The 21,990-nt window shown below is 28.2% G+C and overlaps 1 protein-coding gene across 1 annotated transcript in view; it reads right to left on the bottom strand.

The window, feature by feature from the left end:
* Nucleotides 1-2,368: 2,368 nt before the first annotated feature.
* The window catches only part of LOC132917466 (uncharacterized), a 139,720-nt gene continuing 120,098 nt past the window's right edge, over nt 2,369-21,990 (bottom strand). Inside the window, exon 9 of the mRNA XM_060978216.1 lies at nt 2,369-3,536. Within this exon, the coding sequence (XP_060834199.1) occupies nt 3,526-3,536 (11 nt within the window). The 3' untranslated portion in view covers nt 2,369-3,525. The remainder of the gene's footprint in view (nt 3,537-21,990) is intronic.

Raw genomic sequence — 21,990 nt, 5'->3', positions numbered from 1 at the left:
TGCAGTAAAAGTGAAACGGAATGCAATTTCTCACTAGTACAATATAATAGCCGCGTGCACTGAAAAAGAAAACTCGCTACAAAACCGACGATTAAAGTTTACAAGTTTACATAATAAGAATTGAGCATCTTTAGTTTGCAATTGATTAAACTTAATAAAAGTAATACTTAACACCGTTAACCATAGACCATAATATTATAATGGGATTTTTAATAATTATGAAGCGTGATAAAATTATTCATTATTTAGCTGGTCTTTTCAAGTAAATTTTTAATATTTTTTTTCTCGTTTTGATCATTAGCAGCGAATCGCTTGAATTTTTATAGTTTAGTATAATATATAAGTATAGTACAGTTGTATTCGACGAATGTATTTTTATACTGCAATAAGTTATCAATCAAAATTAATCCAACCATAATAAATTGTCGATAATATCGAACTAGGTATAATCACAGAATTGTCTTGGTCGACATCGACTGCAATAGTTTAATACTTTATATACCGGACGGTTTGACAAAACTAAAACCGGCAGCGTCATTGGCATGTTGGCACGTGTCGCTGCGAATGGAAAAATAATGTGCTACTCTTCCGTAGACTACAGGACGTAAAAGCGTTCCGCGCATACGTCGCATGCCTATTGCTTTCACGAAGAACTTAAGTATAACTGAAGACGATTGTCGGTGCGGTACTCGTATATTATATCTAAAAATATTGACGGAATTTTTACGTTCAACGCGAAGTGTCGCCGTTGCGATATTTACCACCAATCAATCATTGGTCGCAGGCATTCGAAAATTGGTTTTGAACACGGGGAGTTCAGTATTTTATTGCTTCCAAAAACTCGATTTCGAACTACATATATCACATTGTTTGGAATAGAGAACTCAAATTTCATTACAAACAAATACGAAAAATGCCCAAATGCGCTATTTAAGATTTTAGCAAGAGGATAGGTGGCAAAGAAGTGCAAAAAATTTAAGATCAGAATTATATTGTATTAATAAAACTATATGGGCATAATTTAGTGAAGTAAAAAATGGGTGCGATACCAGGCAACGCCAGACGGAGAGCAACAGAAATATGAATTTACAAACAATTTTATCTATTTTTTAGTATTTTCAGAAATACACTTTAAGTGATAAGAGAATACGAAGTCAATTTCTTTCAAAATATAAGTACATATTATGTAATAATTATAATAATATGTGTATGTATTATTGGAAGAACGCGCGCGTTTTCGCCGTTAAGATTATGCAATAAGTTGCTATAGGTACCTCGGTTTTTAGCAAAACTTTTTGGCGGATCATCCGTCTTAGTCTACCTATAATCTCTCTCTCTCTACTCCAACATAAATGACGCTACAGCGCGGTGTGGAATGAAATAAACATCATCTTGAATGAGTGCGGAAACATCGTTTTTTGTATCACACGTCGTCATTTGGGGCCGCTGCGGCGCAATACAAACGACGGATAAAACACAGCTGTAGAATTGAAATTAAATTTTTTGTGCAACCCGTAACATGATGCTATAACAACACAGTAATGATAACAGTGCAATGCGATTTTGGTCATATGCATTTTTTATTATTATTATTATTATTTTTTTATCGTGTACACAAAAACATATAAACATTTCTACGAAAACTATTACAATATAATCGTACGGCATAATAACACTCAATCGATTTTATACATAAACAAGGGGAACGGCAGTGACTACCCGATTTTTTATAAACTATAATTATATAATAATATTATGAACACACCAATAACAATAATCTTTATTGCATATTACAATTTGAAAATTGTTTTCTAATTTTATCAGGTCTAGATTTTAAGGTATATTTTGTTGGTATACACGCGGTCGATAACTGTATAATGTATTAATAATGTATAACGTTGACAAATCAAAAATAAAACATTAGCGCCCTTGATTGGAACCACTTGTTGAGGTAAAACACTTCATTGGTCGCCGGAAGATTTAAACAATTTCAGATTTTCTTTCCCATACACGAGGTAGGAGCGAGACATTTAAAAACTACTTCGGAAGCTACAATAAACTGTTTTAAATCGATAAAAAGCCGTTAAGCCGTCGGATTTGACTGAAAGTGTCGGATTTAAACAATAATAATAAAAAAAAAACAAATTATATATACACACTGTTTAGTGTTTATAAGAACAACAATATTATATAAAGTCAGCCTTTCAATCACGGAACAAAAAAAAAAAAAAAAATTAATAAGAATAATAATAATAAATATTGAAACATTTTAAAGTATTTATAATGAGAATATAATAATAAAAACAAACTCGTTAAAATCTATCCGTTGGGTGGCTCGGAGTCGCTTGTAAGTTAATCACTGTCGTTGTTACATAACATTAAAAAAAAAAATTACAAAAAGTTAAGTAACGACAGCTGTAACCATATATATAATAAATATACTATAGTGTAGTGACATAACTTTGAGCGCTACCAGTAAGTGCGCACGCGATCCGCGAATTTTTTGATTTCGTCTTCATTGATACATTTTTTTTTTATGTGACGACAATATTATTTACATTTTACACTTAATAATATTATATACGTAGTTATCAATATATTGTAATAGTTGTACACGACATAAGAACTAAAACGATATTAAAGTAAATTATACATATAATTATAATAGTATATATTACAATTTAGTATGATATAATATTATGTACATGTCTCGCTGGTATAGCGATTAAAACACAAAAACCTTGACAACGTATAATGGTCGTATTTATTTTTACGCGCACTTATAATATTATAATAATATGATTTTTTGAAACTGGTATTTTTCATAATCGATTCGGTACGAACACTGTACACACAAGGCGTACATGATATTTCCGGAATCGCATATTCCGATCGAGCTCCAAGTGTTGTTATTGTTGTATATTCTATTATATTATACAATGTACCGCGAAAACGAGATTGCGCGTGAAAAGAGGAAGTTCGTTGATTAAAAGCTTATCGTTTCAATAGGTTATTATAGTATTATAATTATTACAATAAAACATTGTTTGCATATACACAACAAGCACGAACACATACGACTGTGAACGTGTAAATAATATTATCGTATTTATGTAATATAATTATTATGTACAGACATCAAATAAATATTTTTTATTTTTATTACTACAATATAAAGATAAAATCACGTCGGTATTTAACTCCGTTGCGTTCCGAGGACGATTTCATTTCATAAAAAAAAAAGCCTTCGATTATTCGATTATTACAATATTATATTAAAATAATAATTTATTATACATTGACATCATAGTACATCTTATTATGTACCTATGCTTCCATGAATTTTGAACAATAATGTGTTTATGATTATTTATAATTATCGAATATATTTTTTTTTTTTACAACACCAACGTATTATTATTATCAAATTGTAACAATATGTGTAATAATGTATACACACGCTTGTGTTGATACGTCGACGTATTCTTTGTTCAGTCTCCGGTCGAGGTCCATCCTCGAGTCTCATTAAACGGACTCTGAAACAGAAATAATAACCACGTTAAACACAGAAAAATATCAGAAATAAAAAAAAGATATAATATATTGATAGTAATTTATAATATTTTTTGTAACTGTTTACGCGCGCGTTATCGAGATCGTGTCTCTGCGTAGGAGGTATAGGTACATTGGCCGATTCCATATACGTAATACTCAATCTAACCTACGAAAGAGCTTTTGAATTTTGATACCTATTTTCCTAACCAACAAGTGTTGTGCAAACAAATTTCAAAGATTACTCAATACGATATTATTTAAAATTGATAAATTTTAATAAATAATCTTTCAATGAACTTGTCAGTTCTATGAATAAGGCCACACGGCTTATAAAATAAATACACTCTGACTATGCATAAATCAACCAGCTAGTTATTGAAACTAATTATACACCGTATTTGTAAATTTGTAATCATTATTGTATTAAATTGACCTCACTGGTAAACACAAAACTATATTCGAAGGATAATTTATTACATTTAATGAAAATCATGAATGTTAAACAAATATGATGTACAATATCCATTATCCTAATACATTTCAACCATTGGTTAATCATACAACTGTTTAAATTTGTTAACCAATTTTATATTGTACATTAAAAATGTTAACGAAATATAGTATTTAAATAACGTACAATATTTTTTTTAACCTTCAGTAATTAATACATTATTGTGCCAACAAATTGTTCTTTTATATTTTATAATACTGTGAACTCATAATGTCATATTGCACTGATCGATGCCATATGTCTACACGCATTACGTCCGAGAGACAATAGAATTCTGTTTGCAATAAAATAATAACATACGATCCAAATCGATATTATTATGGTGGCCGTCTTTTATTTTTTAGATATTGAAAACTAACGTTTAAAAAAATAATATTTTTTTGTAGTTTTTATCGTACAGCATTTTGTTTGGTTGTTGCGGTTTCATTCGATTATATATTATATTAATATGGAATAGTTATATATCTCTTGGAATAATAAACATTAAAAATTTAAATTTACAACTACCCATAACAACAGTAGAGCTTGTTAGCCAACATTTCAGTCGGGTTTCCCGTGCCCGTGACATCGTAAATCGTCGGCGTTCGTCTAAGTAGCACGTGTACCACATAATATTATATAATATATATGTTGTATACTATTTAGTCAAGTGCGATAAATAGCTCTCGGATGCGTTTGTAGGTAAAATACGATATAATATGTTATGAGAACGTCACGCGTGAACGAAAACCGGCGAATAGTTTCGACTCTCTCGAGCTCGTTGACAGTACAACAGCAAACGGTTCAAGCAGAGATACGACTGCAATAGCAGTTACAATATACCAAAATTAATTTAACTCGACAAATCCACGTCCGATTTGCGCGGAGGAAAACGCGTGTCCGTATTGCTGCGATGAAGTATGAGAACGGTAATTATATTAACCGTGGCAGATTCGAATCAACAATCCGAAACTGACGAATATTGCAATTATTTTGTATATTCATTTGGTAAACTTAATTATCTTTGTTTGTTTGTACCTATGAAACGTTGATATTTTAAAAACGAAAACGAAAGAAACTAAAATTTTATTGTTATTGAAACGAACAGAAACAATAAAGTTTTATTTAAGTTTTATCAACGATATTGTTCATTATTCAATTACTTTCGTATTCCAATATCCCATTGCTCGTGAGCGCCCGAGTTTATGTGTTCTGTGTATAGTTGTAACGCCGAATCTGCCTTTTGAAAATGTTAAAATCATTAACGAGTCGCTAAACACCATTTTTTGACATTTGTACTACAAGTATTTGTATTGTGTTACAATTATACAATTGTCTTACTTTAATAATGGACATTGTGAACTATCAAAAAACTTTAAAAATTCAAAAGTATTTTTCAGTATTAATAATAAAGGCAATGTTCATAATCATAAAATTATAATAGAAAATTCTTATTTAAAATATAAAAATTTAAATCAAACACAATTCGACAAATTATATCAATAAATTAATTTATTATGTTTTATTGTCTTTTATTTTATAATTTTTATACTATTGCTATGTACCTAATACAATGACACTGACAAACAACTATTACTGGAATGTACCTATATTGCCTATACAAAACGCCCGGAAACCAGATAACAGTTATTTTTATTATTATTAAACTTAGTGTGTTTTTTTTCTGTTAACGAATACAATACTTTTTTTTTATTTCCCTGATATTTACACAAGCACGTTATTTGCATGGAATCGTTCGAAATTATAATATACATCATTAAATTGTGTAATTTTCATAATTTATATAAAAATAGAATATCCCACTACAAATAAATTATTTTGATGATCTCCGATAAAATATAATTAATATAAACACAATCAGATATTGTACGACGTAAATGTATTTTATAAACATTATTGTGTCTATATAATAACGTATATTAAAAAATTATTTACACTTTTATTTTTTAATCGTGAAAAAGTTAAAGTTAAATTAAATAAAAAAAAAAAAAAAAAAAAAAAAAAAAGCTATTGGGTGTAGAAAAAAAAAAAAAAAAAAAAAAAAATCGTGAAAAAGTAAACAAACTACCACTGCCGTGCACAATATTATATTAAAAACATATATTTACATTATTTAATATGTAATAATTAAGAATAATATATTTAAATAATTTGGCTATATAATATTCGTGAGTGTAAGTAATATTTTAATAAACAACGCGCATCGATTAAAAATTGTATATATATACCAAAAATGGCTATAAAATATATAATATACGTTAAAAAGATGTAATTTAAAAGATATCAACCTATTGGTATAAGCTAAGAATAATGATGGTTAATAACAGTAACAATAATGGTCACAACAATACCATTAGCAATACACAATTTCTATTTGGTAGTCGTCCAAATAGCGTTCGAAAACGAGTAAATTATATCGGCAATAAGATAAAACACAATTCCAATATTATACGTGTAATTTTATTTTGTTACTGTCTAGTTCACGAGGAGATTTGCGAAGAATATTTCTAACATTATTATGCAATTGAAAATCAGACGGTGGTTTGAATATACTGGTTAGCGCCTACTGACTATACAATATACAGTGTAAACAGAATCACATTTGTGGTATGAATGATGTTTTTTTTCTTTTGCGGATACAAAATAATTATAAAAGTTTTTATTATTTTTTGAAATTGGATATGAGATTACGTCATTGAACCAATTTTGTGATAGAAAAAACGTTTTTGTTTTGACCTACAAAAGCTCGTCTCATATTGGACATTTTTAATTAAATTGTATGAACTCGATTAGTGAAAAACTCATTGCGGATGTGTTTTTAGTTATTTATAATAAACAAAACGGCGGAATACTAATCGAAATTTTGATATACAATTGACCGTAACTTGCGGGAGTATAAAAACGATTATGTTTCGTATCGTACTTAAAAATCAACAACTCGGGTCAAATGATAAAATACAAAAATATATTATCATCTATGGTCAAGGAAAGAAAAACATTAAATGAAAAAACGTAATTTAAGAAGAAATTATTGAATCGAAATTTCTAGGAAAAAACTCGGTAAACAACCCAAAGTTATAAGAACGATTCGTGGAATTGCGTCGCATATTGCGACATGGGACTACACTGTACAACTACAGTTTATCAAACCATCCGTGTAGTAACAAATAAGTATCATTATATAGTACCTATGTCTATTAAAAAAGAAAAAAAACGAAAGTAGATAGGATATTTAAACCAAAAGACTTAGGTCTGTAAGAATCCAATGTCACTTATTGGCAAAACTGGGTAGAAAATAAATTCGACCAGATTGTTGGAACAGGGAATTCTCTCATTATAATGACATATATTACATATATTCAACAAACTACTACGATATATAGAGATGATTTTATAACATGTTGGTGACCGTTATTGGTAATAACGTTTTTGTTCTCGACTTTCTATTTCTGCCACACCAATTTCTACTTGTTGTATTTATAGTTTACAATTCGATTATAAAAATAACAACACTATAGTTTTATTTAATATTATTCATACATCAATATTTTTAGACTTTTACAATCTTAAATACCAATTCAAATGTAAGCACCGCCTACTGTTTTCGATCGAGTTAAAGTACAGCTTTATGTGATTGTTTTTATCGTTATAATACTGTAGGCCGATGATCAATGATGCGGGTGAATAAAGACGAGCGCGAGGGTTCCGTTGATTTTTCTCTTTCTATATTTTTGTATTATATAAAATGTTGTACTCGTCGAGAGGTGCGGTGAAATAGGTTATTGATGCGTTATTGTATGTTTAGAACTAAGATACGAAAATATCAACAACAACAATAATAATAATAATAATAATAATAGTAATAATGCAAGAGCACTGAAAACGGATTTTGCACAACAAACAAAGAAAAACGGCGAAGGAGAAGTATAGCCCAAAAACATGCGTTAAAACGTGTTTTCGACATTTCATAGTTTTTCAATAGATAAAAAATAAATAAACACTACACAGTATTTTTATCGAACACGATCGATGCAAATAAATCTTTTATTAAAAAAAAAAATTCTCTGTTAAGACAAAAACCAACAACGGTATAGGTACCTACTCCGATTGGAGTATTCGCTCACCATATCGATTAAATATGTTATTCATTCAGTCATCGAATTAATTCACGGTTTGCACAACAATTTGAATAATCATTGCACAATGCAGCGGCTGCAGCAGAGTACTTACTCTCGAGATTGGGTAGGCGGTGACCGTGTTTATATTTAAAATACATTCGCGAACATTGTACTTGCATAATATTATAATAATATAATGTATGCGTTTTTTTTTTTGAATAAGTACACATATTACACTTGGCGGTTTTGCGTGTGATATCGGCACAGATCGGGACTTCCGGTCCAGGGAAGACTAGATTTATCGCCGGTGGTGGCTGTGGCGGTAAAATACTTGTACGGCAGACCGGTTAGTTCGATGGCGAAGGGAGAGCGCGTGGGCCGACGAGACACGCGATTTCCCGGCCGGCGCGAAAGAAATTTATAATAATGTATAATCTTTTGCGTCGCGCAAACGAAATGAAACAGCGGCGAATACAAATCGCGAACGGATGTGTATATTATGTGTGTACGAAATCGCATGTGTTTACGCCCAAGTCTGCGTGACGTTGGCATTTTGTGAAATACACAAGACGAGAAAACGGTCAACACCGTGAAGGATAGGTAATATAATAGTCATTACAATAATTGTATTATTTTATAATAAAATATAATACAATTAAATACTGTAAATCAATATATGTAAAATAAAGCTTATAAATTATAATATATACAATATTATACAATTGTAAAATCATTAAAATAGTTAGTTAAATATTTACAATATCCGTAACTTACAAAACCAAATAGTAAATCATACAAATTGGTTTTTATACAAACACAACTTATATAAATATATATATATATTAGTTTGTTAATTTTTATAAATTTTATTATCCTTCTTGTAACAATTTATAGATAAAATATAACTAGTTAAAGAATGTCTGCTAATAGCATATTTTTGGATCAATAAATTATAAAATGGATATTGTGTTAATTGTTTTGCGTATAGTATAAGACGTAAGATACTAATAAATATATTATATCAACAAGTACCATATTAAGTTTTATTTTTTATATAATACAGAGAAATGAGAATGCAAAATAGTTTTTTTTTATTATTTGTAACTTTTTTCAAACGTTCAAGGAACCATTGAGAGAATCTTGGTGAATATTTTTAAGGTTTCGTGTATCTTGTTGTGTTATCTTTAAATGTATTTTTTACACACTAAAACAAGCGTTTACAATTTTCAAATTTTAAATTCGTAATATACTACAAAACGTCGTGTATTATAATATATTGCCCTCACCCGGTACAAGATACAACTGACAAAAAAAAAAATATGAAAATATACATATTAAGTATATTATTATTATTATCATGAAAGCCTTCATTCTGTTTATGTAATGCCTTGATCGTGTGTTATTGAGTAGACGTTTTCGGAAAAAAAACATTTAAGCATATAATTATTAATTCTAGAGTACGAATAATTAAAAAAAATACGGGATGCCATTTGTGCAAACCGAAAAATAAAAATCATTAAGGTAAAACAAAAAAAAAAAAAATCACAAATACTAATTACTCAATTAGTGAATCCTTCTGGAACGCTTTGTACATTTATATAATAATAATATTATTATACTTGCGGTTCAATTCGGCCTATGTATATAGGTTAAACCGTCACCAGATTTTAATAATTTAATAATTTATTGGTTTTGCATATTACTCTGTGTTTGATGTCATCATACAATGGCTAAAATGATATTGTATAATATAATAGTATATAACTATTATGTGACACACTTTTATTTGAAATATAAAGACTATACGATGGTTATTTTACTATTCGATGTTATTAAAAATTAATTCGTGTTTATTGACACCGGAAATAAATATGTTTAAAAAAAGTTTTGTATTAATACATTTAAAAAAAGCCTTGTTTGTTTTCAGTTAGTATGCCCTCGCCAAGTACCTACCAACAATAGGTACCTGTATATATAATGGTTGTGTGCGGTGGTTTGTTGGTAAGTAGAAACAAAAATTGTTTATTATACGATCCGAAAGTCAACATTTTCATATTTATTTAGGAAGCTAAACGGCGAACATTGATTTGCCGTTTTCAGGACTGTTTAGAATACGCAAACGACATGTATTATTATTTCCAGTTTTTATTTATGGAAAATGATTAGAACCCGCTGCAAGCAGATAGAAAAGAGAAAAACAAAAACAACGTATAAATAACCCATGAACGTGGACCGAATTTTTATGCATTCGAAACACATGTCGTTATTCTCACTCGGAAAATTCGCATGATTAAATTTTGTCCGGTTTGTAGGTCATAGCGCCTGGGGCAGATTTCCTATTTCACCGTACATCGGACTTTTCAAATAACAACATACAACAATAACGGCTGAATAGCATAATAATATAATATCCTAATAATATTATATTATCGGAGTAAAAAAAAAAAATTCTGTTGAGACGATAAAAAAAATTATCACATTAACATAACAATAACGACGGTAGTATATAGGTAATCCTACCGTGTCGCGCCAATTCGGGTTATGTTTTACCGAAAAATTAAAGGTCACCGCTGGATAAGTCATGACATCGGTGGCGACGTGGGATGCGCGTGTGAAATGCAAATTCTCGGAGTGAAAAAAATTGCACACGTGTTGTGTTATTGTAGTACCCGACTTGTATAATTATTTATATACAGAGTGATTCACTAATCTCACATATTTTTATTTTATAATTAATTAATAGAGTATTTGTTTTTTGAAATTTTTAAGTATATTATTATAATATGTATCAATTAATTTTTGTTTATCTTACTATAGACTATACAGTATAGATCATATAGACAGTTATAATGACCTAGCAGTCAGGTTAGGTCTTAACCTATTATTTGATAGTTTTAATGGAGATACAGCGGTATATTTTTTTAATATATATTTTTAATGTAATTTGACAATTATTTCATATTATGAAAATAATACTATATTTAAATAATAAGACAATACTAAGTGACACAGTTTTCAGAAAATTAGTCATATAAAAAACTTTAAAGTTTAATTCATGTTATTCTTTAAAATTCATTTTAAATGAAAATGAATTCAATTTATAAAACTATTAAATTACGAGTTTATAGCGGAGAAACCTAAGATTTGATACGTGTATGTAACAAATGTTGAGCGTTTGTAATTTGTTGACATCAAAAAAATGTTGTAACTTGTAAGTTGACAAGACATTTTTTTTTTAATTAGGGGTGCCACTCCTGGCATCTAAACTTCACCTAAGATATCAAACTTCAAAATGTATCTTCGTATTGTGTTATATGTTTCAGTTATAAGTTTATAACTAATAAATATATCAGAAATATAAAATTAACTAATACGTCACATTTTATGTCAGCTCTAGATAAGTATTAAAAGTAATATTATTAATTTTAGTATTGATTATGTTGTAGATAGAAAATATTATCATTTAAATAATAACTGAATTGCAGATCACTATTATGTTTAATGTAGTATTATGCATATTGTGTTCTATTGTTATAGTAGTATTATGTGCATTGTTTTTATTTTACTCGACTGAGTATTATAAAGCAATAATGAATCGATAATATCCTCCCGCCGTCAAGGGTACATTTTGTAAATGGGAACTAACTTACTCAAACAAAATATTCTATATATCATCATAACTCATGATTTAATATGTACTTATAGATGGTATTGTGAGTGATCGGTTTTTTTCGAAGACTTAAATAATTATATAAAAATATTTATTGAACTATAAATAAATAACAACAAGATCAGATATAGTTAAAGTTATAGCACTGCTACCGTATTAGATGACAACTACAATTATTTAAAACAAATTAAAATAGCTACATGGCAGTGCTCATCTTGATTACAAATTAGTCACGATTTTTATTTTATTATTTTTTATCTATGAGTAAATTCAACGCGACTTTTTTTTAATTATTAGCAAATACAAATATATTTGTAAATTATAAATTTAATAATTGAACTTTGCACAGAGTTATAATGTATCATAATAATCGATTTGGGATTTTATTTTTTTGGGAAATTTTACCTTTTTTATACAACGTAACAACGGTATAGTTATTATTTATTGTGATAATATAATGTTTTAGTACCACGCATTACAACTGTATAATATATTATGATGTTTTGTATAAATACGCACGAAAAACCTAATTGGTAATTTGTTTTTTTTTCATTACCTATCACATAACCAGATTTTAGGTTTGGACGACTTCTGCGTTATTCAATGCCTATGCTCGGACTAGCAAATCATTATTTTTCGTTCATGTTTTATTACATTAGGTGTTGAATCGGTAAATATATTATAATATTACAGTGCAGCTACAACTATATGGTGTTATATCTACTACTATATCGTAATTTTGACTAATATATATATATATATATGTATATATAATAAAACTGAGTGTTTTCTTTTTCACGGATACAAGTGTTCTCTTGAACTACTCAACCGATCCATTCGGCATATAGTCATTCGTCCGGATCTTAGCAGACATTGTATCTCATATTTACACTAGATGATTTCCCAGATTGACAGGACTCTTGGAAAAACCCTTGAGATATTTTCGTTTCTTTCTATATGGTCGTTATGGACAGAATAATACACATGTCTATATAGTGTAAACTATTTTAAAGTACTTGCAAGCAATGATAATTTACTCTGATTTTTCATCATTCATTACTATAATAATATTTTTAATGTTGAAATTTTAATTACAATATTATTTACATTTTACAACTTAATGGGGTTTTATTTGGGTACGGTTTGTTAAAATGTGGCTTATAAATATACTATTTTTAAGTACATAACATAGCGAACTTATAATAAAAAAATATGACAATTCAAATATTTTTCCTCAAATAAATTTAAATAAAATAGATTAATTTTATATTAAAATAAATGGAACAAAAAAATAATTAGATCGCAGCCAAGATGAAGATCAGTAAAAAAAACTTACAATTTAAAAATTGAAAAAATACTTATATTAGTTTGTGTATCTAGTTTCTTTACGTAAAAAAAAAATAAATTAAGATTTATTAAAAAAAATTCTAAAAAAAAGAACAATTATTGAATTTTAAAAGATACAAGACACTAATTTAAACCTATCTAGTATGTGTAACTTAGATACAAGTACCTAAGATACTGTCCATTACAGTACATAATATTATAATACGTATACTCTGCCGATACCCTAGCAAGACTCCCGAGTGCCATTCATGCGTGTCACACGAAGAAAAAAATCCAATTTCAAAAGAAACGTGCTGTCGCGCGTGCTAGTGTAGCCAGTTATTTTACGAGTATATTCCGAGAATATTCGCGACAGTTAACGGACTGCGACGTTCACGATAAATGATATTATTATATTATATTGTGCGGAGCGTGGGACGACGCGGCGTTTGTGATGGCGATAGGGACGCGACAGCAACGCGAACTAAATTATATATTTGATTCGATGATATCATATAATAATACGATACAGTACAATACTAAAATATACATCATATAGCATACGGTGTCCCGATCGATGACCTGCAGATGTCTCATATGTACTGTTATATATTGTATTATTGTGTAAGAAAATCGAAAGTGTATTCTACATGATGAGTTCGATATCGGTCGTTTCACGTTCGTGAGTAGAAATTTTATTGAGAATATCGTTGTCATTCAACTCGTGGTACACCACTTTTTAAAAGTTCATAGGTATACAAATTAACGCTTACCAGACCTTCCAGCCACATTATTTTCTTATTTTTTTAAAATTTCACAACCATTTATATTAGTTCGTATACATTTGGTACTAAATATGAGAATTGACATTTTTTGAAAAAATGATTGTTTGAATTGAGCTCGGCCTGACAAGCGGTTCTATAGCCACTACCCGTCCCAACACGAGTTCACGAATATCGTTGATATTAAATTCGTTCAATTATAGAACTGAATATTGGCAACAAAAAAATGCCTTTAATAGGAAAATATGATTTTACAAGGAAACTTTAGTTTATATATAAGCTTTAAAAAACACCGCGACACGAGTTGACTGGCAACGATGGTACCAATGGAATTTCTTCATACAGTATACCTATAAAATATATTATTCTGTGTTATAATAAAAACTTAAATTATCATTATTATTTTCGAGGATATCAACTTAATAAACGTAAAACATATTGTATGTTACAAATTGTATTCAATAAATTGTTTTTTTTTTATATAAAATCACATTTTATAAAAATGATATAGAACAATGTTTTTTAAGGATTTAATACATAAGTTTTGATTTTTATTCATTATTTGACTATAATTGTATTAACAAATATATATATTTATACACATTTAATTAAACGAATTTGCGTGAATGATTTTTTTCAAGCTGTGCGTGAACCATGAATAGTGTAGTTAATAATACAAAGCGCCGACAACATAAAGAGTATCGTATTACGTTTTATATTAAATTTAAACAGATAAAAAATAAGTAATGAATAGTATTGTAGAACCCTTTAATGATTTTGGTAGTTAATATTTTCTTATATCACACATTATATGTATACAACTCTTTTAAGTCACTTTTTGAGCATTGTGATATAAATATAATTGAAATAAATAGTAAAGGAATGCCTAATCTAATTTCTCATTAGCATCCCTTAACTTTAATACACGCGTAAAAAATACTATACAGTTTTAAGTGGTATTACTATTTTTTAGTTACTGTTCCTGTTTGAATTTAGCAGGTATTATTAAAGTATCATAATTAAAATATCTAAATACCAGTACTATAAAATTTAGTTACATAAGTAAAAATAGCTTGATATTATCTACTATATTATTTATATTATATATTACATTTGACTTTACTAAGTATGATAATAGGTTTAATTATTTATTTTAGTATGAATGAACATTATTTTTTAATATTGTAATTCAACTATAGCTTCAACTTAAGCTAATTGTATAGTAATTTTTCCAGACAACTAATTTTTATAGTTGAATAAATAGAAATTCTGTCAACAGAATTCGATATTCTTTTCGGTGGCACGTATAAATATATACTACGATATAAATATAATTGTAATCAAATTTTTGGAATATAATATTTAACTTGTTTCAAAATGTAATTTTATTTATTGGACAATATAAATTATTATTACTATTTAGTGTTTAGCAAATAAATTGAGTATTTTTTATTTTAAGACTCGCGTTAAATCATGACTATAATACGGCTATAATCTTGTTGGATATACATATATTTATATTTAGTCCCCTTCTCTCTTTCTGGATTAACTTTTTTTTTATTTATTTACTTTTTATTGTTATCTTGTCATCGGTTTTACTCGTTGCCAGTAGGCAAAGATTGTAAATAATAGTTACTGAATAAAAGAAAAAACTATTTCAGCTGTGTACCGATTCAATAAATATAACTAACACAGTAACACAAACACACGGGCCAAAGGTAAAAAAAACATATTTCGCTGTTTAACAATATCGACTTTTGCACTTGCCGAGCGCCAAGGTGGATTTTTTTTCAAACGTCGAACAGTTTTTTCCTTACTAATCTGGTAAATAAAATATCGCTATTTTTACGGAGAGAAAACACAAAACAGTCGGGATTTAATTTCGGAAAGTTTATGGCGTGAAAATGAAACCGTATATCTTTCGCGAGGCGGATTTTATTGCGCTTATGAATAAATGTTGCGCAAAACTCACATTTCACGGATAAATTGAACGCGGGCTGTGCGATTACAACAATAATTATTTTTATAATCATTGACGAATTTCGACTGCCAGAACATGATGTAACCACGAAAAGAATGGGCTAGTAAGCCGTCTCAAATAATGATGAGCGGTCATCTAGACATAATAATATATACATTTGTATAAATTAAAAGGAAACATTAACATTTTTTAGACATTTAATAATTGATCTCTAAGAATCATAGATGAATGTTTGCAGTTTGATTACCTTTGATAGTAGTTTTGAATACAAAACTTTTAGCGTAAATTTTTCATTTACTTTGTTACAGGATGTATTTATTATGTAATTAAGCTGAGTTTGAATGAATATAGGGGTAGGATATTTATTTTATTAATGTTATTTTCATTAGTATTATCGGTGATCTGCAGTTTATTGGTGTATAACGGGTTTTGGAGATGAATATGTTCGTATCCGATTTTTATGCGGATGAGAATTTACAAGCGGTGATCAGATGCGTTTACTAGGGTCTACTGTTTGGCAAACTAATTACAAATTATTTACGTTATCGAATCAGTCGAACGGTGATTTGTCGTTTGTCTGAGATATTTAAGGTTTAATGAGAATTAACGGTGGACTGTTTTCTTAGTTTGACTTAGTTCATGAGTCATGACTGGGTTGTTTATTTTAGATATTGGACTCATTACAAAAAAGATAAGGTGGCCTTGGACCAATAACGACTGCGAGCAAATCGGTAGTAAATTAATTAGATAATGCGCTTTTATATTACTTGTTAATATTTGTACGCTGTGTGATTGCAGGAATAATGGAAAAATAATAATTTTTATAATACTTATTTTTTTATTGATTGGTCTTTACGCAATCGATGATATAATCTTGGGAACGAAAGGAAAACATACGTGTTGCTCGAACAAGAGTCGAACTCGAACTTCAAGTCTCGATCTATATTCGATATCGTTCGGTTATGTTTAATTTATTTTTATTCCTTTTGAAAATGTACATAATTAAAACTTATTGCTGTGTTCCTTATTTTAGTGGTATTTTTCCTTAAAAAAAAGTTCATTTTGTAAAATTATGTCCAATATTCTATCGAAAAAAACCAAATATATGTTGTAAAGCTTTGATATAACGTAACGAAAACAATAATAAATTAAAAAACTCAATCATTTAATTTACAGTTCATCTGCATGTTTTAATTGACGTCGGTACTCTAGCAGTCTAGCACATCATTAATAATAATAATAATAATAATACAAAAATTAATAATTATGATCAGTATTAAATTATTTGATACTTGAAGCGGAATTAAAAAAAAAATTAAATTAAACAGACAAAAACGAGAGAAAAATAGTTATAATTATTTACATGAACGTCGATAAGATTGTTATTAAAAAAAATCATGGTCGAGTACTTTTTAAGAAAAATATTTCTTACATATTAAATGTATATTATTTTATTTATATTACCTCTAGCATTCATCAAAATATTTTGTACTTATAGGTTATTGTTAATGTTTTAGTCCATACCCTTTCACTCATTCACTCTTTTCAAAATTAATTAAACCGTATAATTTACGCTTTGACGTATTGTTGTGACGGCGATGCGCGTCCAGTGATATCAGAGAAATAAACTAAACCACGACAATAGTGTAGCTAAATTGCCTATCCATAGAGCCGTGTTACAGTAATCCTATTATTGATAATAATAAATTTAATTTAAAAAATATCATGCTTATACACGAGCATAACACAATTAAGTCACGATATTAGATTAAATTCATTGTTATGCATGCACTGTAGATTATACTAAAGGCGGTTGACATGGAAATAAGCGTTTTGTTATGCTCACGACAAACACAATAAGTTGAAAACTTTTTCAACTCATCCTTTTGTCATATTACATATACAAGCGATGTGGCGGTGAGTGTCATTGTGTTTCGGACGCAGTGCACTGCGTACAAATCTACTGTTTTTCGTAAAAAAAAATATATATATATATTTATATTTATATTTTATATATATTTATATATACGTTTACAGAAATTTTAATATTTCCAAATGTCTTTGATAGATAAGTAAAAATGTGAATGCTTTTTTACGGTTTGTCTGATACAGTTTAATAATATAAAACGTATATCATACACAGGCCTTGATAACTACTGCAAGATATACGTCACGTTGTTAATTTATAAGTCACTCTGACTATTTAAACTTTAAACTGACGGTTATCAATATTTTAATATTCACATACCACCATTACCACTTACAAGTTTTCAACATTTTCGCCTATTACCTCTCCGATGATCTTTCTGCGTACTTCTGGTAGATATAATATACTGATCTAAATAATTCTAAACTTGAATACGCCACTATCGTTAAATTTATGATTCCACAGTTTGCAGAAAACCGCTGATCTGACCCGTCAATCATTTCAATATTACCTACGTTCAACGGTATATCCTAATAATGGCTCATGAAATCCGGTGACAAACTTTAGTCAAACAATCCTAATCCCACGTTGCCATCCCTTCGGTCGACCATATCCTGTTGCTCAGCAACCGTATATCACCACCGCGTTTTTGATACACAAAAGTGACCTTCGTTTCAAAGCGTTTAGACCTACAAAACAGGATAAAAATTGCGAATAATATATAGTAAGGAAAACAGATTTATATTTGTTAGACTGTGAAGTATATGTCAAACGATACACGTACAAATTACTCTAGTTTTTTAACATCCAAGTTTTAAGAAAGAAAATCTGAGTAAACCTTTTATTTTTCCCGGTAAATAATAAACATTTTATTCCTAAATTTGATACGAAGGCTTCGCATGAATTAATTTACTGATGATAAAATGGGTTATATAACATATGGTTAAAAGACAAATTCCAGTTATTTATAGGTTTTTAACTTCAGATTTTTACGATAAAGTGAATTTTAGTTGTTACTTTACACCTATAATCTCAGTACTCTTTGGAATATTAATTTAAAAAAATATAGTATATTATTATATTATATTATATTTATACTTATGTTTTATTATTATAAGTATAAAAATATGTACTTTATACACCGATAGCTTTTAATAAATAAATATATACATATTAGGAGAGATGATTAATGTGTTAACATAAAACTAACTGAAAGTTAATTTACGGTTAAATAATAATGTGTAAGTATCTACTAGTGCAAAAAAATTAAAGAAATACGTATAATATTATTATCTCGTCTACACTATATTAATTTATGTAGTAAAACTGTATACGGAATATGTATACACTTTTTACGGTTGTGTTTAATCTGTCGTACGACGTGAAACGATAACATTCACTAATTTTGAGCAATAGAGAGCGAATAGATAACAGATATATAAATGCAAACTTCCTATTAAGAATGATAAAAAAAATTTGCTTAGCAATATAAATATAATTTCCAAAAATAACTAATATTAAATATTTTCTTAATATTTATCAACGAAAATAAAACCATTTTTGTGGTTTAATTATAAAATAATACAATTAAACATATAATGTAAACAGATTAAGATCAGTTGATTAAAAAGTTATTTTTAATATAGTTGCCATTTAAATAGGAAATAAGTTGTTTATATATTATTCTATGAAACTTTAGAAAGACAATAATAAAAATGTATGGTACGCAAAAAAGATTTTCGTTTTTCCTAGTAACTCTAAGTATTTTATCTATAAAATATATTTCAAAAGGTATGGCCGATTAAATAAAATAAAAATAAAATATAAACTTCTCGAGTAAATAAAACGTAATAAGTAGAAGGTTTCGATTAAATTCATAACTATAAATTATTTTAACAAATAAAATGCGATTTTTTTCTTTTCGCTCGTCGCTTTGGCACCTGAGTAGAATAATACGTTCATTCAACCGAATTTATTACCATCTATGTTTTTATTTATTTTCAACGTGTTCGCGCGTGTATAACTAATGTCAGGGACTACAGATGTCTACGACATTTTATACGTATAAGTCGGAAATAAATCAACGATGTGCTGTTGATAGCAGTGTTACTATATTATGACGGACCTGACGAATGAGCTCCGATTATAGGTCAGGGTGAGACGTTTTATCTAATGATTATGTGTACAATGTCGTTGAACCGTGTTACCATTTTCGACTTGTCTAAAATAAATCAACCATACCTATCTATATAATTGTATACCGGGTAGGTACTATATCTTGTTATTCACATTTTAGAAAAGATTAAGTTGAGTGTTGCATATGAAATAGCCGTTTTTAAATTAATTACTCGCATTTTGTTCTCCAAAACTAAATATATAAATTATTATTATAACTTGACGATAATAGTATATTTTTAAAAATAGATTTTTCAAGAAATTTTTATACATCGTATTGTTATCATAGTTACAGATCACACAATACAATTAAACTTATACTAAAATAATGAATTTTAGATAACATACTTTCAAATTCAGGAAAATTTTCTAAGAATTATTATATCAAAGATTTATAAACTGTTGAAGTTTTATTTTTAAATTATTGAATTTTAGAAATAACTTCTTAAAATATTATAAATGAAAAGTATAAATTGCATAATACAGACGAGTTTGTTTCTTTAATAAATATTTTAAACATATTTATAAGATTATATATTAAGTATAATATATACATATACATATATATATATATATATATATATATGATCAAGTCGAAATTAAAGAAATTCAAGAGTGTGTGAAACAAAGATATTTTATCACGGGAAGTGGTACGATAACCGGTTAAAACTATTATTGTCTTACCGATAAAACGATAATAGTTTTTTCGTTTCGATAAAACCGTTGGAGGGTAGGGTATAAATACTAAACCCTAAAATCAAGGCATTATGAGGTGTTAAGTGTTTTCTGTAATTACGCATACAAAGCAATTTTATTTAGGATTTTTTAGCGGATACATAAGGTTTCGAACAGTAATACTGATTAAAGTGATAGGAAGCAATGGGTCGAAGACCATATAATATCATTGTTTATTGCAGACAAATACGATGCAGTCGAGTTTAACTTAAATTAGAACAAACCTAACGCATTGAGTGATAATAAAAAAAAAAAATATCATTTTCATCGCAAAATACAAGAAAAGGACATTGGGTACCTAATTATAATAATATTAGTACGTGTTTACAATGATGTTTAACTGTAAAAGTGTAAACTTTGTGAATTTGTTTATATTCGCAAACTTTTTTTAAGAATATATGTATAAACTCAGGTTTAAACATTTTATCAACGTCTTAATGACGAAAGAATACTCGTCCTTTTGTTCATGTTGTAGTGTTCTTACAATCAATCACATTCTGATCGAATGCAAAATATATGATTTGGAGATGAATAAATTCAGTATCACAAAAATTCTTGCCGAAACATTAAGCCCAAAACCAAACATCAAACCAATTTAATTCTATTATTTTTGGAAACACATTTAATAAGACAAATATAACGTTCAACTATAATCTTACGCGAAAAACTTTATTATTATATAAGGTGTAACAAGACTATTTGACAAACTTCCATTACAAATTTACAAATGTTACTATATTTGTTAAATAGTCCTATACACTATGTATTGTATGTTGTAAATTTAATTTTATCTCATATTCAATAGTTTATAAATTAAAAAAAAAAATGTTATCTATTATAAGCATCATAAACTGTGTACTTAAAATAAAAATATAAAGCATTGCCACGTCCAATAACCATAGATGTCATGGACTGATTATAATAATAAAACAAATGTTAGCATTATGTTTTGTGTAGAGTTGTTGACGTATAAAAATAACGAACTACACAAAACATATTTTCGCTATGCGCTGTAGTTCCAATTAGGGTGGTTGATTTTGTTTCGTTTTTAAATTAAACCTTATGATAATCATAGAACCGTGAGCATGAAAACGTGATTGTCGACATAAACTATATAATCTGGTATTATATTATAATATTTTTACATAGGAAAACGAAAAGTTTGCGATCTTTACTATATATGTCCGTCGCGTATATGCCGCCTTCTGGC

This window comes from Rhopalosiphum padi, chromosome 1, assembly GCF_020882245.1.
Source record: "Rhopalosiphum padi isolate XX-2018 chromosome 1, ASM2088224v1, whole genome shotgun sequence".
NCBI lineage: Eukaryota > Metazoa > Arthropoda > Insecta > Hemiptera > Aphididae > Rhopalosiphum > Rhopalosiphum padi.
This window is presented reverse-complemented; position numbering and strand designations above follow the sequence as displayed.